Source organism: Neodiprion lecontei, chromosome 3, assembly GCF_021901455.1.
Source record: "Neodiprion lecontei isolate iyNeoLeco1 chromosome 3, iyNeoLeco1.1, whole genome shotgun sequence".
Lineage (NCBI taxonomy): Eukaryota > Metazoa > Arthropoda > Insecta > Hymenoptera > Diprionidae > Neodiprion > Neodiprion lecontei.
The window spans coordinates 1,896,323-1,923,736 of NC_060262.1; the positions used below are offsets into that span (position 1 = coordinate 1,896,323).

The window sequence follows — 27,414 nt, forward strand, 5'->3', positions numbered from 1 at the left end:
CTCGACCTTGTAATCGTCGAGAAGGCCCGCAGGGCTTACGGATCCTCATGTTGTCCGATGAACGACGGGCACGTATAAAAGCCAAAAGAGCGTCACGGCCCTGAGACAGTGTAACGGCAAATCTCTCCCACTACCGGGCGAAATCGGACAAGACCAGCACTGGTCTCAGTCAGTAGGCTGTCGTTGAGTGCGGACGTAGCATCGAAGGAAAGAGGAGAGGAGGATAACAAGACCTCACCGATTTACACCGATCGACTTGATACCTGCGGCATGGGTAAGTCACGCACCATTTTTCATCTCTATTCAATTTCACCCGACTCTCCTGTCTTCCAATGCGAGTACCGAAACAACCGGTGAACGGAGCTCCCATATTTGTCAGATTTTTTTTTCATCCAATTTCGTACGTATTCTATCCATGCAGTTCAGTTAGAAGACGCCTGCTGCAGGTGTCTCTGCCGTTCCTTAGAAAATAGTCATCACTCGTTCTTGGAGTTCCGGCTTGTTTCAAAGCGGGGACGTACGATCACTTTTCCTGATTCCAACACCCAGAACGAATTCCAATACCGCGCGTATCCTTTTGCCTTACAATCAGACCTTGACTGTCGTCCGCAGAGTTGTTCAAGCGGTTACTCCCACTTGTGTTTTTATTTTTCTTTAGTCTATTTTTACCCTGTAAAATCGTCGTTGAAAAATAAAGAACGAAGAGATCTGCATAGATTCCCATTATCCAAGGTCGGTTAACCTTAACGAATCCAATTTGTGCAAGCTGAGTATGCTTTATTAATCAGTCACCGCGTACGTGGGTAGTCTCATTACTAAAATGCGAACAATTGAAGGCTGTTGATAATCTGGAGTGCCAGAAATGATTGCATATATCTGCATCGTACTCTGCTGCAAAACAAGTGGGTGGAAATGCCAGTAGTGACGTCAGGGACACGTTTGGCTGCATGCAGTTATTGTATTAAAAATAAGAGCGAAGCGTGAGCCGTAATCGTTTTATCATGCTCAAGCACGGTTAGAAAAATAATGTCCCAGTAGGACCACTGGAGTTTTTGAGTTTATTTAAACATTTTTTACTGTATCACTAAGTGAAAAATAAAGTAAAAATTACAAATCAAACGTTAATATGACAATCCGTGTGTCATACTCACCAACAGAAACGTAACAAATGACACAAAATATAAAGTGTACCTGCCGAGACATGAGGTTTAATTAAATTATTCCAAAAGTGCGCGAATGGAAATTCACTTCTTTTGCACGAATCCGAATTAATTACTTTCCTGCGGTTAAAAATCGCGGTATAGTTGACATCGATTTTTAGTACATACAAACACGTGTAATTATATAAAAGCCGTTCCTCCTGGCCAGCCTAAAAAGGTGACGCCAACGTCGGTGAATAGAATTTCACAATTTCTCAATATGCTGACCGAATGTGTAACGAAACTGAACGCAAAAGCGAGAATCTGCTGACCATGTACACAACGCAAACATGCTGCAATTATGACTGACAGCAAGAGAGAGAGAGAGAGAGAGAGAAAGAGAGAGCGCCCGTAGCCTAATTACTTTCAATGTCCATCAGCAGTCCTGTATACTCGAGCCTTCTCGCCGTCACTGATATATTAGATTATCGAATCTGGGTCGGTTGATGTTGATTTCGTTTAAATTTTTCCACTTTCTAATTCACCGACTTTGTGAAAACCGTTTCTATCCCAAAATTTAATGACTTACGCTCGTCGTTGAGACGTTTTCGGAATTTCGTTTCACTTTGAACACTTTTCGAGATGAAACGATTATCTTATGCGCATTTGCAATTGGAGCGTGATTCACACTCGTTGTTGTGCAACGCTCAGAATAGTTTTACGACTAAACGAAAGTTATGGCTTTACGAAATTTCTTGCATGCATACAAAACGTGCGGGTACACCTGATGCCGTGACGCTGATGACTACAGTGTTTCTACGGCAAATTTAATCGCGTTACGACATGTCTTTTTTTCTTCCAACTCTTTCTTTTTCTCTTTACCTTTGGTTCGATTTTACTTTCGAACAGTTTATTTCTAAGCTCGTACCACTCCCAGCATATTCCATTAACCAAGGCGGGCCTTGGACTGCTGAAACAGTAACGTAGATACGGTTTGTCACCGTGTGTCAATGTTCGAAGACATTCAAGGATACGCGAGACGTAAAGTTCTCACTTCCTTTACAAGTCCGATTAATTATACTTCTGATTGTTCAAGAATTTCAAATGTCAAGCAATGCGGTTTGTCGCAAGATGCGCGGAGTGTTATCAAAACTCTTGTATCTTTACCATAGTTGGAAAATCGTTTGCTCGAATTCTGGGACCAAATCTGCCGAATACTCGAGACGCTAATGAGTACAAATAAATAAAAAGTCAAAGACTCGGCGACACGTGTTAATTTGACTCTATCCTCCGTTCTCCATTTTTTACTTAGGTTGTCGTCCTTGTGAAATATTTTTTGTGTGAAATTCTTTCATACGTTATAATCGTATTAGGTTTATGCGTATCAGTGACACGGACTGGATGAAAATACCACGTCTGAAATACCATCGCCCGGCTGGTCTCGTCTCTTTTACATCCGATACCTGCATGTTTGCCTCACCTCTGTGTCGTGATATCGCGCATGACTCGACTGTTATAAGTCAACTTTATAGGCCCGCTCTTAACAGTCGTAACCTTTTAATCCTGTCCTAACATCCTTCTGCACTATGCGAGATGAAATATTAAACGCCAATCGGTTACTCGCGACGGAATGCGGCATACCGGCAGAATAGAGTTACAGAGTGGGATTTCTACCATCTTCCAAATCCGATCAATTAACTAAAACCGAAAATTCATTCTTTGAACATCATCGACTACTTCCAAGTTGCTCAAGAACCGAGCGAATCCGTTTCCAGCATCCTCAATTTTATACCAATCTGGGTCAATTAACGAATAAACCTTAACTGTTTTTTTTTTTTTTTCTGTTGCAGATAAAATGTCAACGTTTAGTATCGCTGTCGTTTTAGCGGTAAGTTTCAGAGCTACCGTATCGCGGCTTGACGGTTAATTTTACGGTTTTGATTCGATGTTTGAGGTCACTGGTGATAAACTTAGCCTCGATTGCGAAGATATTAATCATTCGAAGAAGAGAAGGAGAAACGAACTCTCTCGTTATGTACAACTGTTTCCTACTTACGTGCCAGTTTTGGATACCCCAATGAATTATTCATATTTCGCTTTTATAGCACTCAAATCATCTCCGTTACATTTGCGAATCCATGTCAGCGGAGGACGAAGAGCTGATCTCTACAACTGTAAAATTCCCGATTGTTTACCGAAGCGCTTATTTTCCACTAGACTATTCTGATGCTCGCCAATGCCGGCGACATGATGCGGAAGAGCATTGTATTCGACAAAAACACCCCCGATGTTTTCTACTGCCCCCAACGTAAGCCGACCGGCTACGACAAGCTTATCGTTCACTCACGACCCTTGTCGAGACTTTGTCAATTCGAGGGCGGACCCATTCCCGAGGACTACAAGAGCGACTGCTACAACGACGTGGACGAGACGGAATACGCTTGCCGTGAGAAATACAGGATCATGGTGAGCCTTGTGAGATTTAATGATTGGATATCATTTTTTTTTTTTTTTTTTGCCCCACCGCGCTTACAGAGGCCGCCTAAACGTAGCCTTGGAGCCTAAATGCTTGAGGATGCATCCGGCGTACAGTTTGGGTGAAAAATAGACCTTGAATCAATCGATTGCGCCTCGATTTTACACGTTTTTTTATTTGTCTTACATTGGAACAAAATGATGTGAACCAGCGCCTGTATGGAAAAAAATGTATACGTATAACATAAAACCGAGAGGAAGAAAGTCTGTTTTAACCATCGAGGTTGAGGGGTGGGAGAGATGAATTGCACACATGCAGCCCGTCTGAACCCGACTAAGCTGGAGACGAAGCGAAACCCCGAAACCGAGTTACGGCCATTAACCCTCGGCAAAGAGGTTTTAACCATCCGGTGTTGGTTTCTTTTATTACAGAAACGGTTCCGGAACGCCGAAGAGGACAGAGTGGAGAACGACAACGTTTCGCCTAACGCCTAGATGATATCTCGTCGAGACACAAACATCGTAGACCTAATAGACTCACTCTACTAATACATCGGTCGAGTAGTGGAGATAATTATGATGTGTTATAAATCGCGCCTGCAATGCTGGTGGATGAAGAATAAAATCGACCCAGACATTCGTACTTTGTAATTTTTTTAATTATATATCTCAGTTTCAATTCATTTATTTTTTGTTCTTTAATTTCATGCATTTTTATTGTGTAATCCATGCATAGAAGTGAAACGCTCACACTCTGTTTTTTAACGGAGTCTAGTTATTGTTAAACCTTTTCACAATCTGTGTATTCATCGAAACGTGCAACTTTAATGTCTGGTTAATATACATTCGGTATTATTGCCAGAATGGTATTTGGTATATTGATCCAATTATGACCTAGTGGTGAAAACCATTCGCGAAAACTTTTAGTACGCTTATATATTTTAATTGGTTTCATACAACTGATCTATTAATGAACTAACTTGGTGAAGGCGGTGTCAAGTTCAAGGCGTAAGGTTTGAATGCACCACTAATATGCAAGTAAATAAATGAAAAAAATCGTGTTTAGTTACCTTCAATCCTGGCTATTTATTTTCATTCGGTGTAATCAATAGTGAACTTGTATGCAGAATAATTTTTCGCATTCAATTTGTATCGGGACGCATGTAAGGAAGAATATCACTAAAGTTTAAAGGCGTTCACTCATTCACCGTACTCGGGGCTTCCAGCTTCTTATAATGTAGATTGTGGGATTGAAATTTCAGTAAAGCGTAGAACAAGTAATTCGCTTTATAGAGTAGTGTGATTTGCCTATTTATCTATTCAGGTCTCACAATGAGACAATCATTTTTATTACGATTCAGAATAAAGCGAACCTCTGTAACTACGGTGAAAATAATGATTTCATTTAAATTCTAAGAATTTTCAACAGCTCTCTTTCTCTTTCTCAATCTATGTAGTTTCGACCTGTTTCTCTATGTTTTAATTGCTCACGGAGTCAGTCTCTTGTCTCGATGTGCTCCGAACGTTGTATTTCTATACACACAAACACAGATACAGAATGAATGAGGGTGATCCTTATTCACTTTCGGTACCGAAAAAAATTGGCAAAATTCGGTGCTGATAATCTACGATGCGTGTGCGGTATGTAAATTAAAAGTCAGGTACAGAATCCAATTCATACTAAATACTTAATGTAACGAGATCCGTTCGATGCAGTATAAGAATTCTTGTAATCGGTCGTAAATTTCGCCTCTAGAATTTCTGCTCGGGAATAGAATTTATAGCAACGATAAATCTTCATTTCAACATCACTCTAATTTTCATCTCTATTTTGTAGATGCGAATGCACCCACCTGGCAGTGAATTTCCGTACAACGGTACGCGACTGACTAAATTCGCAGAGGTCGACAAGGAGGCTTATCTCAAGAAGAATCAAGTTTAGGCAAGGAATATTGACGGATCCGACGGCTGTTAATAAAAATAAAACAACCCCGAACAACGTAACGGACGAAAAAAATGACGACGAAACACGATTCATGTTTCTGAAAAACAGATTCTCTCTTTGGCGGAAATTATACGGCTAACGGTTTAACGGATTTAACGTTTCTCGCGACTCTTTTGTACATATAATGTATAATATATATATATATAGATATATTAGGGATAGTATCGTGCATCCAACTGAAAGTGATTCGCTGCTACTGCTGCTATTATAAGCGCGGACAGCTATTTACTGGATTTCACAATTTTTTTATAATGCCTCGCGAATCTTTATGCCGCCGAATTTGTTCACAAATTTGGTAGATTTGAACCAGCGCTGTAAAAAAGTAAGCGCCTGACTGCAGGCAGTCAGGCAAACAAATTACACGTATTTTAAGATTGGTTCCCCCTGCTTATCGCCTGATGGTACGCAACCAGCGTCGATGTATGGAATTAATTTGATCGCAATAGGACGTTGCGGATACGAGGTTTCGGTGTAAATTTAGGTACCATAAGCGAAACGTCTTTACATACGCAATATAAAATACAACAATTATCGTCCGATTGAATTTACTATAAATTAACTTGTAAGTAATTAAAAAAAAAAAAAAAATACACATCGACGTACGTATTCATACTTTATCCGATCCAAGACGTTCATTCTTGCAACGAATTTGTTCTTGATGAATTTGTGTAAAAATGATTCTATTGATCCTACGATGTTCTAGATTTCTTTTTTGGCTTACTGATTGTTCGAGGTCTAATTAATCTACGGAGGATTATAATTGCAAAAAAAAAAGCAAGGATACCCCCCTTTGGATTGCCTTGATCAAAATTTGACCGATTTTAAAAGTGGTGTAATCGATTCATTGATGCGCTATATCGACGTAATTTTGCGAGAGGAATCTAATGCTCGCAATTTAGAGTCGCTGCGAGCAGTGGATTAAAAGTCACAGCTGAAAATCGAAAAATTTTCACGGTGTTCGTGACGTTCGATCGTATTCATCAGAGTTCAGAGTTCCTCTCAAATTCTCAATCGTGCCGACACATTAACACCGGATTGGGTAACGTCGGCAGTTGAGTCGTGTCAGCGGTCGAAAATTTTCAATTCGAAACTGCGAGGCCCTCTGTACGAAAATTTGACACCCAACGATCACCCGAACTTTGCGCTCAGTCTAAAGCCAGAAGTAGAGCTGATCGGTCAGCGCCTCGAGAAGTATAGGAAAACCGGTATTATACGCATTTAAAGTGTAGGGGAAGGTGGTATCGGTCGACCGCGTGAAAGCATTGCATTGTCAGCGAGCGTAATTCACCTTGAGTGACACAATCCATTTCAGAATTAATTTCTCCGTGCATCGATTGCAACACAGGATTGAAATCAGCAGTGCAACACATTTTCAGCAATTAAAAACAGTCGGACACTGCACCCTTTGCTTTGGTTGGCAGTGTCATGCAATTCAAATTTTTAGATAATTCTGAAATTGACTGAGGTTAATTAAATCGCTTCTACTACCTAATCGCAATGACCTTCGTTCGTTGTCAGAAAAAACTTTCGGCTATTTTAAGAAAATCAGTTTGTAGACGCATTTCGTAGAAAACTTTCTCGTGGGAACACAATATGTTGTTTTAAATACATAAATTAATGAAACGATTGTCTCAAAATTGCAAAGAAATAAAATAATAATACCTCTAAATACGAAATCTCGATTTCAATTTAGTCAATTTAATGAAACAATACTTCTTTTTTTTTTTAAACGACTTCACTGTACAGATCCGATTTCGCGATTGCAACGGAATCTACGGGATGTTGGTACCAAACCTTGTCTCAGACATTACAGAAACATTTTATTTTCCGCGCCCTACAAAATCAACTAAACTTTTCGGTTGTCAAACTAACGTTTGGTCGACGGTCTATTAACCCTGTAAACGATTCGAGTTGAACCGTTCATAGTAATCATCATGTATCATCTTTTGAAATGTTAAGAATCCCATCATGCCGCTCGGATTAAATGGGATCCAGGATAACGTTCATGAATAACGCATGGAAGACGGGATGAACAGGAATGAGCAAGCGTATTGTAATGATGCGACCGGGTCAAAGTAACATTTATTATCATAATCGTTATTATTATTCACAAGAATCGGGCACGCAAAAAAGTCTGATAATAATTAATACACAGAGGCAGAAGTTTTTATTTCATTCAATATATATATATATATATATATATTTTTCATATATGAGGGTAAATTTGACACATTTTCACTATCTATATATTCTATCAATTCATTATATTATAATATACATACATCTATATACATGTATATAGATATACGTATTCTGAGCCCATAATTGTGCGATTACATCAAACGACAACCCGTACATTCGCTCAAACGCAAAATTAACAATAATAACAGACAATTAATATACATATAAATAAAAATTTGTACAGATATTCGTCGGACGAATACAAAATTTGTCCGACAGACGAGAATATTACATCACAAGCGGTCTGTCAAGAGAACCTAATTATTTACGATCAGAAACCATTGATAAATAAATAATTGATAGGCGTTACAAGTCTCTCTATTCGCAGTTACATATGTCGAAATTTAAATTAGAGTTAGAAGTTCTACGCGTGGTTAGAAAAAAATCGAAACACTGTTTCCAGTAATTTCGGAAATGTTCTACCGCTTTCCAAAACGCTTGTTTTCCACCCCTAGTCTAGTTCCGAATTCAATCATCGGTAAAGGTGTTGAACAACCGATGCGTGAATAACAACCATCGCAGACGGCCGAATGGTCATCGATTTATTTCGCACTGCAGTTACGTAAACCGAAATCAATCTGTCAGATCTCGTCGTTGACCGAATTTACCGCGGCGTCTTTTACTTCCTGTTTACGCCCCCTCCATAATTCCACCCTCTGTATTTCCGGGTGAGAAATGAAAGAAAAAAAAAAAACAAACGTGGGAACCGGCGGAACTGTTTCGTTCGTAATCCGGGCTATTTTCCATCCATCGCGTAATCGAACCGTCTGAATATAGTAACGAAGCTATAATTACCGCGTGTAATCGCGACTCTGCCTTATACCTACAAGTACAGGCGTATAAATCGAGGAATGAAATACAACTGATTGAGGGTTTGAGCGAGGCGGTACGTGGGCGGTTCGAATAATACAATAATTAGCTACTGGGTCGCGGGAGAGAAGGTAGAAGGGATTGGAAACAGTAACACGACAAAAATGAAACAAATTAAAATTACAAAAAAAAACAACAAATGAAAGAAAAAATACAGGCGAAACGAGCAATTTTCTAAACAACTCAACTGAGCCGAAACCTCGGTGACAATTAACGTAATTAGTGAACAAATCATTGGCGACTCTACGCTTGTTCGGAACGGCGCCTCCTGCCTGGTCCACCGGCGTAATTGGCGGCTGCCAATCCCATCAGATGTTTGGCAGCTTGAGATCCGCTGAATCCTCGGCTCAGTCCCAAGTCCAGACCGCGTTTCGAGCTACGGATAAAATATCGAACAGCGTGAGCATTCGATTTTGTTGAAAAAAAAAAAAAATTCTCATCGTTTCTTCGACATTTCTATATCCTTGATTATTTTTTTTTTATTTATTTTTTTTTTTTTTACCGACACGTGTGCCAGTGCTGTGCGATTAATATATTGATCGTCAGCTTCGATCGATCGTTTATTCGAGGAAAGAAAAAAAAAAAAAAAAACTATCAATCGAAATGACGATCAATTGAAGTTGCCCATCAATCGATTAATCGCACGACACTGATATGTAACTCACTTCTCAAGCTCGTGGGTGCGGATCAAGCTCTGTCCAAGACGCGCCAACATTTCGAGCATCACTTCGGGATCTTCTTCTTCCAGCTGATTGTAGTAATTTGACGGACTGTAAAAAGGACAGGAAGCGTGAATCGATCGGACGTTATATGAAAAAGAAAAAAGAAAAAAGAAAAAAACAAGCGACTTGTTTCCGAGTGGATATTCAACCCGTGTAACTTTGAAACAATTACCGGACACGTCTCACGGCGAATTATAGTTAATCATTTAATCCGTACAGCAGTATCAGGTACAGACTCTCTATAAATAATTCGTCGCCTTTCTCTCGCAGCGGCAGCTTTAAAGGAATAAACGCGGGAAATTTAGAGCCGTAAATTTTAAAGCACGGTGCTTAAGTTTGCGGCAACACACTTGATTGACCGAAATGGGGGAGTCTCGAGACTGTCTAGACGGACATTTATGTCCCACGAAGTTTGTACATGTAAGAATTGATTTCAATCTTATCTGTACACAGGAATCCTGGTGTACGCATTTAACTTTGAGAAACCGCTCAAGCTGCCCGACTCGAAGCATTCTTAGACTTGTCACAGATTTTTCGCTCACGTGTAGGGAGCAGCGTCTGCCATTGGTGCCGATGCGGCTAACATGAATACGACTGCAACGCTGAGCAGCAGCGAGACGATGGCGATTTGTCTCTGCATCGTGTTTGTCTCGGAGATTTTTTTATCGGTGGATTTGTTTTCGTGATTGCAGAAACTGCTCTCGGTCACCTGAAACACACGATTATTCGTACACGATTATTGCAGCGATCAAGTCTAGGTGACAATTTTCAAAGATTAAGAGAAAGTTTTAGAAAAGAAATAAGGGACAACAGTTATTGACACGTGTAGAACCGATTATTGATCTTATTTGTATTTTCTATAATTATAAATTTATGAATGAATTTCTCTATGACTAAAACCAATTAGACTAGACAGGTAGATGCTACAAGTTAATATTTTTGTAATTTTAGAAGTAACGATCAAATAGATATAACAGAAAAATGTCGATAATTGGGACAGGATCAGTATCTGGTACACTGATCTTGTCAAAAAATTGTACATTCGTTATAATTTTTTTCCACCTCGTTATCGCTGCGGAACAACAATGTCACTCCCAACTGTCTTAGATCTCATTTTACACGAAAGTAGAAGAGCGATTTTGCTCTTTTTTTTTTCGACATTCAGGGATACGAAAATTTAGTCTAAAATTTGGAATGCGTTTGCGGTCAATGAGAAATCTATTCTTATATATAAATTTTGTTAAATTTTATAATGTGAAAATTAACGGACCTCCTTGAATCGGATAAAGCCGTTTAGCCTTTCCCCGAGCTTTACTTCCGGTGAAATTAACTTGAACCGAAGTTGATCTGCGAAAGGTTTGACGCGGAGAGAGCAATTCCAGAGCTGCGAGGGTGGCGAGGACGCCTCGTTTACTAAATTGAGACAGCGCGTCGCGACGCCGCGCGTCCCTCGGGCAATGGATGCATGTATAGACTAGTTTGCAAAACTTCAGCGACAAAACTACGAGTATACCTATGTATGTACACTGCAACCAGAATATTACTTCGCGGCTTCTCAGACGTGCAAGCTTGAACTGTCAACGATTTCATCGCCAAGTTTGTCGTGTTGAAATTATTCCGAACTATGTTGTACGTTTGCATCAACGTCGTCAAACTCGCGATTACTTTGTGGATAATATATGTGTAGGGTGAATTTATAACCACTGCATGGTCGGTCGTCTGCTGTAATTTCATGCGCACGCGACACGATCCCGGAGCAACTGTTTGACAGGTTGACCAACCGCTCACAACCTCTAAAATTTTAACGTTTGTCGATGCTGAGCACAACTGTCGAAATTTTCAAAATTTTTTAGGTTTTGAACAATTGACAAACGGCTGCTCTCTCGTAACCTACAATATTTGGACATTTGTCATTGGCAGTTGTATTCAACACCGTAAATTGTCGAAATTTTTGAGGTTACAAGCAGTTGGTCAGCCTGGCAAACGGTCGCTCTGGAATCGTTGCGCGTGCGCATTAAGTCTTGGCATTGATTTTTAATCTTTAACGGATGGAGATTTTAAAAAATGACTGCAAAATTATGGGGAGCGATTGATAAATGAAATCTGCGAGAATTTATCTTGAAGCCAGATTACACGGTGTATATAATTGTTATATCATTTTCTCGAATCGCAAACTGAAGTTTAAGAGTTTGGAGAAAGTTTGCAGAAAAGTTTGCTTCTTTACGGAATACTTGTAGCTAAGTTTTGGTCAAAATTCAAGCTCCCGAATCGTCGGAATTATTACTGTGGAATTTAACTGCGGGCGCAGGAAAGTTTTTGCCTCTGGTGAAAAAAAAAAAAAAAATAAGTAGAAATAAATATAATGATAACAAAAAAAAAAAGGAAAAAATGAATAAACGAATGAAAAGGAAAGAACGGAAAGGAAAAGAAGTTTCGTGTTTCCTTGAAACTGTTCACCCCGCGAGTATCTTCTCGCCAATTTATGGTAGATGCCTGCAATGTTATCTGAGATAAATGTGTAACAACGCTTTTTACACGAACCCACGAAAAGTGAACCCTCCGACCCTCCGGGCTGTTGGGATGTTGTGGCATAAATGCTAATTTCATCCTGAAATTCAACCCGTTCGTTACAAAGCTTTGATCTCTCCCTGCAGAGCCTTTGAAACTCGGCTCTCCTCTCTCTTTCTTTCTTCATATACAACGATTATGAATATTCATATTTATAAAGGGTTACAGGTGGCAGCTCTTCGAAATTTCGCATTTTACCTCCGGGCGTTGCTTGTCTGATTATCTGACACAATTTTGACAATTAACCGTCTCCTAGTTTCGTTTTTTTAAAAGCTGTCGTACAATCTGGTCAAAACAACGTTGAAGCGATTAAATTGCGAAATAAGAGTTGAAATTTTTTTCGTTAAATTGAGGATAATCGATTCGATCTACGTTGAAGAATTATTTTATTATCGTCCTCAACGTTAATAAATTAATAGAAAAAAGTAACCGACAGATTTCTACGGAAATCGTCAAGCTTTCGATAACTTTTTAAATACACAAATAATTTATCTTCTAAATTATATCACGAATTATCAACAAATCGCTCAATCGTTAATTTTTATCGATATTTCGAAATGGCAGATTCTAATGAACTAATCGTTCGTTTATCAAATTGCATTCAAATTTATACATTATTTTCTGCAGAATACTTTCGCGAACTTCAACATTACCGATTACCGAACAATTTCAGTAAAAAATGCGAACTTTGAATCACTTTGTTTATGTACCAAGAAATCAGCTTTCCTATAAAACTAGTCAGAACCGAATTCAAACAAATTCCGTTAACAGCACCGTCGGGCGTATTGAACTTCTCCGGTATGAAATTCGATTGCATCGCGTAAATCCTAAGGGATGAATTTAAGTTATTTTCCTTAGTTTTGTAAGAAGACTGCAAACCGACTCCGCAGACAGGATACGAAGCCGGGTAAAGAGACTAGATCAGAAGATCGTCCAGTCGCAGTTCACAGCCTCGGGGAACGATTGAAGCTCAAATTTAAACTCGAGATGCCGCATCTCGGATGACACTGAAGATACCGAGAGCAGATACGACGAGCGATTCCCCGAGTATTTCTATTTTTTCTTCTTTCTCTCGTACGTTCAAGCGCATTTTTGTAATAACTTTGCGAATAGAAGAATAGCTACGAGAATTCAGTCCGCGTTTCAATTTCATTTCGTTAAACCATTCGATCGTCGGCAATTCACTCTGTATAATTATTCTTATTTACTTTTCTTTTTCTTACAAATATTTTATCTTTGGGGCGTTACGTTTAAACTGCATATTTAAAATATCTCCGCTATCGTACGTTTTACCATTCGCCTCGCAAGTTTCTTTCAGCGGCTTATAATTTCCTCATATTTCCCTCAGTCTTCTTAGTTTTCTCGTTTTCCGATTTTTATCCTCGTTTCGACGTACCTATACCTGCACCCGCATCAATTCCGGCCAACAACCGATTCCCCATTCTCAAAAGTATAAATCGCGTTTCGATCATCCCCCTAAAGCCGTGCGGATATAAATTTACCCCCTGGTACAAATTGGCCCCACGTGTATATATATATATATATATGTATATGTATATGTATATGTATATGTACATGAATATAATACGAGGTATACCTATATTATACAATCATTGGCAATTGGGAATTTCCTATTCTTCTTTCTTCCATCCTTTCGTTTTTTGTCCCGTTCTTCATCCCTCCCCGTATTCTTCGATTCGATCTCGTGCAGCCGTATAACCGCATACAAGTGTAATAAAAGTCACCCGTCAGACACGCGATTTTCTCCGAGGGGGAAAAAGAATTTAAACGGGGGGGGGGGGTTGGAAGGAGGGGCGGAAATCCCCCGACAGATTTGGGAAACCTAGTCGTCCAAAGCCCCTCGAATCCCCTCTCGAGTTCGTACGCGTTACTTTCAAATCACCCCCTCATGCCTCCCGCCGCTTCTCGCCAAAAGCTACTTCTTGATCGTTGATTTTCACCATAAGTGACACATATTCAAACGCGATATCCCTCCACGGTCTACCTCGTTCCATATCCCGAAAGATTTTCTCCTCAGCTTGTAATCCTCACGTTCCTTTAGGGTTTTGAACAAAATTCAAGTAAAACTTGCGTTATTTATTCATTTTTTTCTTGCGCAAAAAAATTGCAAGACCCCGTGATAAAAAAATTGATCATTTTTTTTTTTTGAAATGTACACCTACCGCGGATAAATATTCGTTACAAAACTAAAAGCTGCCGGCTCTGATCGGTTCGTATATTTATACGTACAAACATTGAAAAGCGAATACCGTATGTGTGAAAAAAATTTTGATTGACAATTTTGGAGCGAGTTCCCGTCTGCGTTATAAATATCACGTATACGTTAATAAATTTAGGGATGCCTCGCATAGTTTGAACGCTTTGCAGGCAACCGAATTGCATGGAGGGGAAAGATGAAATTTCCTACATGTATGATACAACGCAGTCCAACATACAACGAGACTGTACATTTACGTATATGTACGGATACTAAGAGATGAACGTGGCGACGTATTACCGAGCATATTTCGCGGTAATGTAATATATTATGCACCGGCTAGCTATAAGCACTGGGTATATATATATGTATATATATATATATAAATAAATATCTAAGTATATATGTATATATGTACCGCAGGAACCGCATTCTACATGGATAATCCGAAGCAGTTTGCAAAGCCGGTGCGCCGGTTATCCGATTATCAAAATCGAACTTTCCTACGGCAAGTTGTAAATTCGCGCAAGACGCCGGAGAGTCTATCCGCATCTGTATCTGTATTAGCGAATTTGCGAGTTTGCTAAGTAGTTGAAACGCCGAAGGTTGCGACTCGCCGACTGATTGCTTATGGATCCGATCGATGTTTAAGTAATTATTCATCGTTCGTCTATAGATATTACAATACGTATACAGGTATGATATTTAACGTGAATTTTAAGGGGTAAAAAAATATCGCAACGAATTTTCGCGGATTTAATTATACAGAAATCGAAGGATCAGATTTCACTGTTGAACAGTGAAAGTCGATTTTTGTTTTTTTTTTTTTTTCTCTTTTCCCCGCTACGTTGAAGACGGAGGAAAATGAATACAAGATTTCACTCGTTATGTTCGATGATTCGGATAAACGAAGATAAAGTGTTGTTGAAAATTGTAGTTGTCGAATATTCAACTCAACGTAGCCGCTCAGCATATAAACGATGCGTTACGAAATTTAATCCCGGTTTTGAATGTTATGTATAATGAAATTACAGTAGAAAAAAACAAAAAAAAAAAAAAACCGGATACGTGGCACGGATTTCCGATGCAGAAGTAAAAAGGGATTTATAAGAAATGATTTGAGAAGGTTTCAGTTAGAGAAGAACGACTGTCCGGGAAAAGATTAAAGTGCCTGAAAATTATTCCGGCATTCCGTCACGGGGTTCTATATATATATATACATATAGGTATATATGTAATATATATATACATAGAAAACGGAGTGCGGTTGAGTAACGGGTTTTTCGCAAGCTGGGCGAAGCAACCGTGGAAACTAATCTGCTAATGCCAATCCCTTTTCCGAGTTTAAGAGACATTCTCGGGCATCTGGTGACAATGTATAAGGACATTAATTATTGCGATAAAATGAAAGAAAATGTGAGTGAAAAAAACGACGACATTAAGGTTAAGAAGAAAAAAAAAAATAAAATAATAATAAAAAATGACACAACAACGAGACGAAGGAACAAATGAAATGTGAAAAAGAATCTTGAAAATTTAAGTACGTACGTCAGGGCGAAGATGAATAATTGATTGAATAGAGAAAAACGATAATCGTTGAGGGGTTTTAGATTTGGATAATCGTATCGAGATTATTGGAACGATTTTTGGTTCTGAGAGTATAAAAAAATGGTTCGCTTCGCGGACGGCAGACACGTGATGATGGAATAAAATTTAATCCTCACCCTTAAACGAGTTCGTTTATTACCCAAGATTATAAACACAGCAGGGTCTCTGAAAGCTTGGCAATAAACCGTACTTTTATTGTTATCGCAAAGTGACTTGGAGCTTTTGCGTTTTAACTTGTAAATCGTTTTAGCATAGGATGGAGATGAGAGCTAGAAACTCGCGCAAAGTTTAACCGCAGGCAGGGGTATAAATGACAACAAAGCCACCGTCTTAATGTAATTGACAATATTATACATCGGTTTCATTTCTTAACCCTTTGAGTCGCGCAATATTTCGCCGAGTCAACTGTTGTGACAAAACAGTCTCTCATGATTCTTGGGATCGCTGATTACTGGTCTGAAATCGGATCCCAAAAATTCAACATGGCGGATCCAATATTACGGGCAAAAATTGAAATCTCAACGAATCCGGTGACAAAAACTCTGTGCAAGGGTTTGCGGGATCGCTGATTGGATTCGCCGTGCTGAATTTTCGATATCTCATTTCGGATTCGTAATCAGCGACTTCAAAACACTTGTCATGAATTTAATACGCAAATTATCCCTTCGATTTTCACGATTCTTTTCAACCAATTTGCTTCTAACAATAATAATTTACATTATATCGCAACGATTACTCTCGAGTTTTGAAAACCTATCGCTGTACCATCGGAAACAGCGAAAAAAAAAAAAAAAACAAACTCAACAGAAATACGTTTTCAAAGTTCTCGAAACGTACAAAAAAATTGATATGAAATAATGACTAAAAAGGGTTAATTGCTCGTTTGATTGTTCCGAAAGTAAGAAGATAACTCTTACGAAAAAAAAAAAAACCCCAAGAAACTTTTTTTCTCAAGGGAATATATTATTACCTGTAGAGTTTGGGGTTACTAATTCATCCCAGTGGTAAGGTTTCTTTTTTTTTTTTTTTTTTTTTTTTTTCTCTTTCGCCCCCAAGTGAGCAAGAAAATATATCGATGAAATTAAAACGTTAATTCTTATTCGTTTATCTTCTCTTCTTTTCGTCCGACGGTTTCCTTTTTCTTTCGTCTTTTTATTTTCCGTTTTTCTTTTGCTCGCGAAAAAAGGACGGACAACGAGTAAGAGGAGGAAAAAATGAACAAGTAGGTAAATAAATGACATAAATGTCACGCGGATCCAACGACTATTTTTCTCATATTCAAAGACATATCTTCGTATATGAAAAACCTGTTTCATTGCCTCTACGGCACGTCTGCATATTGTGTGTATAAAATATGCATACGGTTTCTCGAGTATAAATTACTACACCAACATCCGGCGGAATTCCGCAGGGAATAGCGGTCAATCTACCAACCCTATATTTTAGCCCCAACTTGTCCTCTGTGTGATATTAATTTTCATTTAAAAAATAATGAAAAGTGAAAAAAAAAACAAAAAAAAAAAAAAAAACCGTAGAGAAATTTTTTTATCGGTAGACGGATAGATAGATCAAATTACGTTGTATCGATCAGAATAATATAAATATATTATGACACGATCGTCGCGTATAAAATTATACTTTTATGTAATTCGAAGATGGAACGAGTCGATAAATAAATGAATTCACAGTAAGAATATTAGGAATAATAAGTATAAGTAATATAATTGGAAAAGTCTCGTTAGGGTCACGAAATTAAAATTTTCACTTTCACTGTGAAGAATTTTGGAAAAATTTATGTGCATTGATATCGCGTGAATGGTGTGATTTTTTTAATTTTCACGAAATACTAAATTGGAAGATGAGACAGAATAATTTTGTGAAATTCGAATGAAGTAAAAACGAAAACAGAGCGAAAATGAAGTTGAGAAAAGTTGAGGAAAATTATCACTTTTTTTTTTTTTTTTTCGTTTTTGGCATCTCAGTTCCCCTATTTAAATTGTTTTTATTTTTTTTTTTCTTATTTCGTTATCCGCAGTTCAGTGAGGAACGAATTAGACTCGGGAGTTTTACAAAAGCGTCGCTGCGTTTTGATTCTTGACGATGATTAGAGAACGACTTGCACGTTAATTAGCGGCTTCTGGAGGAAACATCCGCGGCTTCAAGGTCCGGAATTAGTCGAGATTAGGGTGAGCTCGGAAAGGAAGGAATGAAGGGAGGGAGGGAGTTACGAAATTAATTAAGACAAAGAGAGAGAGAGAGAGAGAGAGAGAGAGAGAGACGATAAACAGCTGAGTGCGCTAAACGTGGTTTACCCGAATTATGTGCACAACTATTTTCAGGCTAGAAAATTCCTCGAAATTTTTAATCGAGCTTAATTATTTCAAATTTTCCTTTACATATTATATGCGACAATTAATTGAAAATTTAATACTTTATCGGGACACTGAAAAGTCCGGCGGAAGAATTTCAAGAATATCAAAAATCCTGGTTAAAATCGTTCAAAAGTGAAACTGAAGTTTATCGAATCGAATTTAAAATGTGATAAAAATAATTTTAACGACTATTGTCGATATATTTTGTTTTACTTATGTTTTGCTTTTCTTAGTTAAAAAAATATTTTACCAAATTTCCTTAGTTCAAATCTTGCAGGATCTATAATAATAATAATAATAATAATAATAATAACAGTACGCGAGTTATCGATAATTTTGTCATTTTGCAATTGTTCATTTTAAATCTGTACAACTGTTGTATCGTAAATATCGCGATTGTAAATAAGATATAAGAGATCAGCAGCCACGAGGCGATTAAAATTATCTGTTATCGATGAGTGGCTCTAATGTATTATCATAAACTCAGACGGATCGTTGAGTTATTCATTAATTAATATAACATGTCGAATATACATGTGTAAAAACGAACGGTTGTATATAATTTATATGAAAATTTAATCTACGAGGAATTTACGGGTTATTTAAACAATTGCCTCACAATTTTGCACAATTATTTGTATTATTAAATTCCCATCTTTTTCTTCTCTTTATATATAAAGAGAAGAATATATATATATATATGTATAGAATCAATAATGCAATAATATTATACGTTGTAATAAAATTCACTAAAGGTCGATGAATTTGAAAAAAAAAAAAAAAAAAAAAAACGTCACGATCAGTGTTGCGATCTTACATTCAAATTAATTGTCAAAATTTTGTTCAAACCACCCGATAAATAATTAATCATTCGCCGTGGTATCGATAACGTTCAAGTACGCGTTCAAAATCTACAATCTGTTCGACCGATTATCCGTGATTTTTTTTTTATCCCCCCCCCTTCTCACTCAACTTTTTTAACACGCCTGTTCGAAATAGATTGAAGTATATATATATATATAGAAAAAAACCACATCCTTATCCGTTGCCAAATAACCTGCGTTAAATAGAGAGAGAGAGAGAGAGAGAGAGAGAGAGAGAGAGAGAGAGAGAGAGAGAGAGAGAGAGAGAGTGTCATCGGTTCTGCAAATCCAATGCACGTACACACAGCACCAATGTGTAAACAGAAATCTGTTTACTCTGTCGGACGATTAGATGTGGGTGGGAGGATGAAAGGGGGTGCGAAAGGCAGGAGGGTAAATTGTTGATTCGATTAAAACCGCGTCGCCATTCGCGACGAGATGATGGAAGGTAGGCACGGAGGAAGGTAGACGTAGAAAATAAAGGTACGGAGGGACGAATGGTCGGGGGGGGGGGGGGGGGTGAAATTGTATTGGCGTTTCACCCACGTCGATGGGTGGTAAACGGATGTATAACAACACACACGTACGGATTAATGATGATAAATTTCATGCGGGTGATGTAATCGCGGTGAGAGCGATCAGTCGAGTGGCCAAATGTTTCGAATCACCGTTACCTTGTCATCTTTTTTTTTTTTTTTTTTTCTCGTTTCTCCTCCCTCCCTTCCTTTTTCTTTATTTTTCTATCTTACTTTTCATTTTTTTTTTTACATCGTTTTATTCTACTTCAGTTTCCTGTTCGTCACGTTTCTCTTTCACTCTAAACCTTCGTTCGCGTAACTCGAAAATTAATGCAACATGCGATAGTGAGATAATAGAACGAGAAGTGAAAAGGTGGATAAAGGAAGAGAACGTTAGAAAAAAAAAAAAAAAAATGAATAAAAATTGTCCAATATTTACACTGACTAGATAAACTTATCTGTGTAATAATATCGCTTGTATTATCAATTTCAGCGCTACCGGGTTTTTTTTTTTCCTCTCTTTCTCTTTTCTTTTTTTTTTTTTTATTTTTTTATTTTTTTTGTTTGCGCGAGCGAGCCGTTTGCGAACGATACGAAACAAAAAAAAACAAAGTAAGCGAATGAACGGAAAGTTTGAAATTTTTGTCATCGAACAACCGTTTTAAAGAGCGAATAATAATCGTTGAGACGCGTAACGAGGAATTGTTTGAGATACAAACATTAAACGGCTTGTCCAGCCACAGGTTTATTAGGTTAAGCGAGGACAGGATTAGAAAGGAAAACCATACTCGAGGAACCTCTCGCGGGTTAATTCGGGGTGTTTGTTTCCCAAACTGTAACAGGAATTGTTTGGTTTAAGCCCGATGTTGCTTGGATTATAATTTCACCGACTCGAGGACCCGAAATTGTTTGTCTTATCCGACTTTTCGGGCTAAACAAATTAACCAAATTGTCTGCGGTGAAGTTGACAAATAGACTCGACGAATTTTCATCTAAAACACAAGACTTTTTCGTTTTCTTCCAATACACTCGACTCGCACTTATTTATCACACCGAGAGACATTTTTAGTTACGGTTACCGCTCAGTCTTTCTTTGTAGTTTAATTTCAATCTAACTCGAAGGCTTTTATCTTGTCGTAATTTCGAGTCGTTAAAATTCTAAATACTTTGCAAAAGAGTTAAATTTTTATCTTCTAAATTCGCTAAACTTTTTTTCTTCGTCTTTGGTTCTTGTTTTTTTTTTTTTTTTTCTATTATCTCTTTCCGCCGCATAATTCAATTTCGCTTCCTGCGTACATGTACAAGGGAATTGTAACATTTAGCGTTGCGCGAAAGTTGAGCACACATGTGCGTAAATACGAAAACTTGTATAACAACGATTCGTGTAAAGTTAACATGTGTACGTATTTAACGTACATAGCGCATTTGTTCGATGTAACAAAGTTTACTCGCGCTGTATATAAATCGTATGTATATATAGGTATAGTTGCGAAGTAAGAGTTGATGAAATTCCATCTTCGTACGGCAGTTGTGATAAAATTGAATTTTACTGCAAATAATGGTATATATGTAACAATGACGGCGAGTGAAAAAAAGAAAAAACTATAGCTGCAACGATAATTGCATTGTTTATAGACGTTTATAATTCAATTTTCAAATCGCGCACCTCATCTTTCGCACATCTCAGTTTGTCTCCGAGGTTTTGTCATTCTTTATCTTTCATTTCACTTTTCATTCTCTCGCGCCGCAGAGAAATTCGTTGTTTCCCTCCTGACCCCATTTCTTTATTTTTTTTCTTTTTTTTTTTTCTATTTTCTAATATCCTTCTCACTGAATGTGAGTCATAATTGTACGGCAGGACAGCGAGTGGTTAAAAAAATGTTATTTCCGGTTGTATTCGTCGTCAGCTGCGATACGACGACGTATTATTATAATAAATGCCTAATCAGAATTCACGCGCTTATTACTCGTCGCGTTCGTTTATAAACACGCGTTTTCAGTTTTCTCTTATCGCAATTTTTTTTTTTTTTTTTTTCTCATCGCTCCCTTCTCACCTCCTATTTAGAAACAATTTCGTCGTACGTTATTATACGAACGTTATAATTTTCTTATTCGTGTTTCGACAAAGAGAGGAAAAAAAAAAAACACACACACGCAAACTAATCTAAATCTATTCGATTTTTTCTTTTTTGTAATCATCTCTTTTACTTCCGCTTTATATATACATATATATATATATATATATATATACGCCTCATTCTCTTGGTATTATTTCTCCATTGTCTCAGCTGGAAATGAAACTTTTTGCTACCGAAACTTGCCGACCTCGAAATTTCACTTTCATCATTATTATTATTATTATTATAATTATTATTTTTTTTTCACCTTTTCCATCCATTCCATTTGTCATTCTATGTACATTTCTCTGTTAGTTTCTTTCTTTCTTTATTTCTTTCTTATTAATGTTATTATTATTATTATTCTGTTTTTGCTTTCTTTAATGACGGTTTCATATCATATATAAAAAATCTTTTTCACACACGTTACGCGAGATCAGCGAATAGTAGGTGAAAAGGGGAAAGGGGTGAATTTTGTAACGATAATATACGTGGATTGGGGGAATAAAAGAAATAAAAAAAAAATAAAAAACACTACTTGAATCGCTGCTAAGAAAAGAAGTCAATTCTTACAACCAAGCTTGATCAATTTGGCGCAATTTGAATATTCTTTAACGTATATCGATGTATAAAAATAAACATGATTTATAATGTTTGGAAAAAAAAGAAAATAACAAACGTATAATATTGCATTATAATTTTCAATATTTATTATAACTATTGAGTAATTTTTATCAATATGTATTACACGTATACGTACGTATGTTATACAAGATCGATACTGAATATAATTTACACGCGTCGCCGTTTATCTGATCAAATATTTAGGGATATCGGATTATCGTATTAGGTTTACCCTGAGCCAGCAAAAAAGCCACGATCAGTCGTTAAATTAACCGACAAGAAAATTGATTTTCAGGCACGTTTTATGTTTAATTTATTATAATATAAAGTGTGATGAGAAAAAAACAAAAAGAAACGAACCGAAAAGAGGGTAAAAAGAGAGAGAAAAAAAAACGTTCGAAGTTTTTGCTTAATTTTTTTTTTTTTTCAAATTCAATTTCGTTACACGATTATTTTCACTATCCATAGATTCGGATGAAAGGGTTTAAACCTACGAAATTATGTTATTATTATTCGAATGCGTATGAAATAATACAAATTTGTCATATTGGCAATCAAACTTATACATCAGTTATACAAATGACATAAAACAAAAAATATAATAATTTATTTGAATAAAATTTAGGGTGTATTTGTTATTATCGAATTTTACGAAAACGTAATTTTTTGTTTATTTGTTTTCGCTTTTACTTTCTCGATTCGTTTCTTTTGTTGGCTGCTTGTTCTGTGTTTTGGTATCCCCCCCCCCCCTTTTTTTTTTCTTTTCATCTAATCCGTTTTCCTCACAATCAAGTTTTTTCATTCCTAGAACTTTGATGTTCTCGCGTTTCTTCGGTATTTCATTTTTTGTTACATTTTTTTTTTTTTTTTCCCGCTCACACGCTCGCCGCGAAATTTCTAAATGTAAATAAAGAAACGAACAAGCAACGACGGAAGAAAATAGAGTAAATTGGCTTTTTCGTGAAAGAAAAGCAGAAAGTAAAAAGAAAAAAAAAACAGAGAAAGGCAGAGAAAATTGTTACACTACAGGTAGAATTCCAAATATCGGACTGCATTTTGTTCGCCCAAGATCGTAAAATAAAAATTCAATCGCTACTTCGAATCGTTAGAAAATTTAAATGAAAAGAAAAATGAAAGAAAAATTCGTTGTTCGACTTTTTATTCACGACCGATCGAATCCTTCACCTTTACAATGCAACAATACATATGATATCCTTGTGTTTCTATAATTGATAGAAACGTCGAGAAGGAAAGAAAGAAATGAAAAAGAAACAACGGAATAAACAAATTGAATGAAACAAGTGTGCGCGAGATGGGAAAAAAGAAGGATTGAAAATTCTCTTTGAGTAAAAAATATCACCACTTTTATTTTTATTTGTCACCGGGCTAATTGATTTGTTTATACATATACATATATATATATATATATATATATATACACACGTGTAAACTGTGATAAAAGAAGAACAAAATATATCAATAATAACAATGAGGATATAAAAATAAATTGAAACAAACGTTTTCCAACTCGTTCGCCGTTTTATTCGACGCCAATTTACAGCGTGACATATTGTAACGATTCCGGAAAGAGGGAATAAAAAATTTATATCAAAGGCCTCGTCGCTGGTTTGTTACGCTCAGGTAAACAGGAAGCCACAAGCGACGGAGACAAAACCCCGGAGAGCAACTGTCTGTCACTCTAAAAAGGACGTGACGCAATTCAGAGAGAAAGATAGAGAGTAGAAATTTTACAAAAGTACAAGAGAAAACAAATAAAAAATAAAATAAGGAGAAGATACAGCCGATAAAAAATTCTGTTTGTGAATTTAACCGAAGGGATTTAAATGGGGTAAAAGATTGAAATTTTTTATATAAATTTCTCTGACGGATGATGAGATGCGAAGGTTTCGAGTTTTACATTTTAGGTTATACTGTTTTGCAAATTTTTCACGAGATCGAAATAAATTTATTGAAACTGCATGCAAAACCGTTGAAAAGCGAACTTTGGATCAGGTTTTTAGGGTTTCGAGTTTCCCTCTTTTTAGGGGCTCGTTTCCAAGTCCCATGGAATGAGATTTTCGGTTATCCGAGACTTCAGAATCGCCTCCGCGATAAGAGAAACGATTAGGATGAGCTTGAATAATGGATGGACGAATGAATGAATGAATGAATGAATGAAGGAAGGAAGGTCGCGGCTCATCTTCCAAAACGAATCAAAATAAGAAGAAGAAGAAGGAGAAGATAAAAGAGACGGAAAATGAGTGGGGCGAAAAGTAAGAACGCGATATAAACACTCGACTCTTATTCTTATTCAGGGGAATTAAGGATATTGTAAGAAAAAAAAGTGACGAAATAAAAGATTAAAAAAGATCTCAGTTGAACTAATTCAGTCGCGTCGTGTGATTGAAAAAAAATTTCTCCATCCGTTTGAGGGTGAAAAAAATTAAATTAAAACACTCATTAGAAATATTCACGTTATTCAAAAACAAAAAAACGAAGGAATTTCCGAATCGTCCGATTTACATATTTTTGATAAAAATTGCGTGTTTTTTTTTTCGAATCTTTAAATTATTACAACGGTTCTAGAGATTATATATACATATATATATTTTTTTTTTCATGCCAATCGACGAACGAAGGAAAGAAAATTTTGATCTTGATAATATTTTGCAAGTTTTCGTTAAAATGTAAGCTGCGTGAATTATTTGACGGAAAAAAAATAGCAGTCTTGGCTATTTCTCTTTGTCATCATCGTCGTCATCATCATTATTGTAATCATCCTTGGTCGTCGTTGTTGTCCTCGCAGAGAAAATTGAATGAGGTAAATTTCCATGTAAACAGACTTTACGAACGGTGATATTGCTCGTTCCCTTTCTCTCTCTTTCTCTCTCTCTCTCTCTCTATCTCTCTCTCCGAAGGAAAATCAGGTTTCACCTGCGAATCACTCTCCAAGAAATTTAATATTCACGATATTCATTCACTCAACCAGCCCCGAAAACCTTGCAACGTGTTCAATTTTTCATCTCCAAGCCACCAGATTTCACGATTCCTCGATACAAGAGCTGCATAAAAATTTCAGATGAATTTCAAGCCGTGGCAGATTTCCCTTGAAACGATGATAAACAATTTATAAGAATCTAGCTTGGTATTATTATCAATTTCTCCGCTCCGCAGAACTTTTACACAATTTGTAAGACAAGGAGAAAAATGAAAAAATCTTGACACCGTTAAAATTTTAGTCAGTTTTAAATAAATTTCATTACAAACAAGAAAAAAAAATTCTGCATACTTTGATTGGGTAAAATCTTAATGATGTTAATAATTGCTTTCAAGTATTCGATAAATTTCGATCGGGTTTCACGTTGTAAGATTTTTGAGACGGGATAAAAATATTTTGAAATTGAGTGATCCAATGATTTTCCGAAAAACAAATGAAACGATTGAAAATTTCATCACTGACTAGGTTACGAGTGAATGAAAAAAATTTTCGCGAAATGTGAAGCGTGAGAAAAACAAAAAAACAAAAAAATGAAATAAAGCAAAATAAAAGGATCAAAAAATCTTATCCTTAACAAAGTTTTGCTGCTAAATTCCCGCTCAAGGGATGAATTTTTACATTTTCCCTCGCATAACTGGGAAGAAATTTCTGCCCGACGGGAAAAAGAACGATGTAAAAGAGGTTGTTGTTAATAAGAGGAGGAGGAGGAGGAAAAGGAGGAGGATGAATATGCTTTTGAGCTCAGCGCCCTGCGCAAACTTTGACAGATAAAAGAAAGAAGGAAAGGGAAAGAAATAAAGTAGAAGAAAGAAGTAAGGGAGGGACAGGAGAAAAAGATCGGGGAAAAGTGAACGACTTGAAAGGCGTACCGGTACCTGTGAAATGAAAAAAAAAAAAAAAGAAAAAAGAAAAAGGAAAAAGGAAAAGAGACGGCCGTGCGTCGTTAAAAACTAGAGATACGAAAGCCGGTTTAATAATGCATCATATGCATGAAAACGGTGAAAGTCTTTGAAGAAGCTAATATTATATACGTAATACTCTTGGGGGAAATTATCCAGTCCGCAAAATCCGACCGCGATAATATGCTGACCGTCATCGTGTGTATATATATATAAATATATATATAAATATGATATGTATGTGTGTGTAAGGAAAGCGCAGCTTCTTCGGAAAAGCTCGTCGAGTTCGCCAAACCGCGAATATTAATTTCTCAGCACTCTCTGATCTCGCACAGCGGCTTCTTCTTTCTTTTTTCATTTTTTTATATTTATACCGATCCGCTCTTTGTACACGTAAATTAATTTAAACGCTACCGCAACTCGATAAGACGAGAATATTTCGGAACGATTATTAAATGTAGTCTGTAATTAAATACACCGTTGTACGAAAAGAGTGAAACAATAATAGCACAACGTTGGAAAAACTGTAAAATAAATTTTGAAGAAAAAATTTGCGGATTTGATATTTCGTGTAAACGCACGAACCTTAATTGAAAATTGGCAAAGTTTTCAATTTTTCAAAGTTTCATCGGGTTCACCGTCGGGTTTTTGTTTCTTGCTTTTTTTTTTTCTTTTTACGAATTTATTTTCGACGTTACTCGCACGTTTCGTTTTCGTAAAATTTGTTGAACGGCAATTGATTTTCAACGAATTCCTTTCTCGTTCTTGTTCGCTTTTAAGGGGGAGGAACAAAAATAAGCCCGCATGTATATGTATGTATAAGCCAGGTTCTGAATCCTTCATTTTACAATCTCGTACGACGTACGTACTTCGTTCTCGATTCGCTGAGTTTTGCTTTTTTTTTTTTGTATATTTGCCGACACAAGGTCTAATCCGCGACAAAGTGACTTTTGCACGTTGCAGAATTGAAACACGCTGTTCTCGAATATCCAATTCTAAGCCGGAAAAGAGAAGAAGGGAATGAGAGAAGAAAAAGCCACGAAGTGGAATTTAAATATTTAATAAGAGAGGAGAATATCGGTGGGTTCGAAAGATTGTGGAGGATTCTTTTTTTTCGCGCTCTCTCTCTCTCTCTCTCTCTCTCTGTCTTACTTTTTCATTCTTATTCTACTTTCAA

General features: G+C 36.9%; 2 protein-coding genes across 2 annotated transcripts in view; one reads left to right on the plus strand and one right to left on the minus strand.

Annotated features, from left to right (window-relative positions):
• Window positions 1-122: 122 nt before the first annotated feature.
• Window positions 123-8,229, plus strand: LOC107226951. Its single transcript, XM_046734683.1, has 4 exons — window positions 123-274; window positions 2,990-3,027; window positions 3,357-3,605; window positions 5,452-8,229. The coding sequence occupies exons 1-4, from the start codon at window positions 271-273 to the stop codon at window positions 5,554-5,556; spliced, it is 396 nt and encodes a 131-aa protein (XP_046590639.1). The 5' UTR covers window positions 123-270; the 3' UTR covers window positions 5,557-8,229.
• Window positions 8,230-8,683: 454 nt separating this feature from the next.
• The window catches only part of LOC107226924 (diuretic hormone class 2), a 30,058-nt gene continuing 11,327 nt past the window's right edge, over window positions 8,684-27,414 (minus strand). The window contains exons 2-4 of the mRNA XM_015667906.2: window positions 9,995-10,161; window positions 9,396-9,500; window positions 8,684-9,106 (exon numbers count right to left, since the gene is read on the minus strand). Of these exons, the coding sequence (XP_015523392.1) occupies window positions 8,974-9,106; window positions 9,396-9,500; window positions 9,995-10,092 (336 nt within the window). The 5' untranslated portion in view covers window positions 10,093-10,161 and the 3' untranslated portion in view covers window positions 8,684-8,973. The remainder of the gene's footprint in view (window positions 9,107-9,395; window positions 9,501-9,994; window positions 10,162-27,414) is intronic.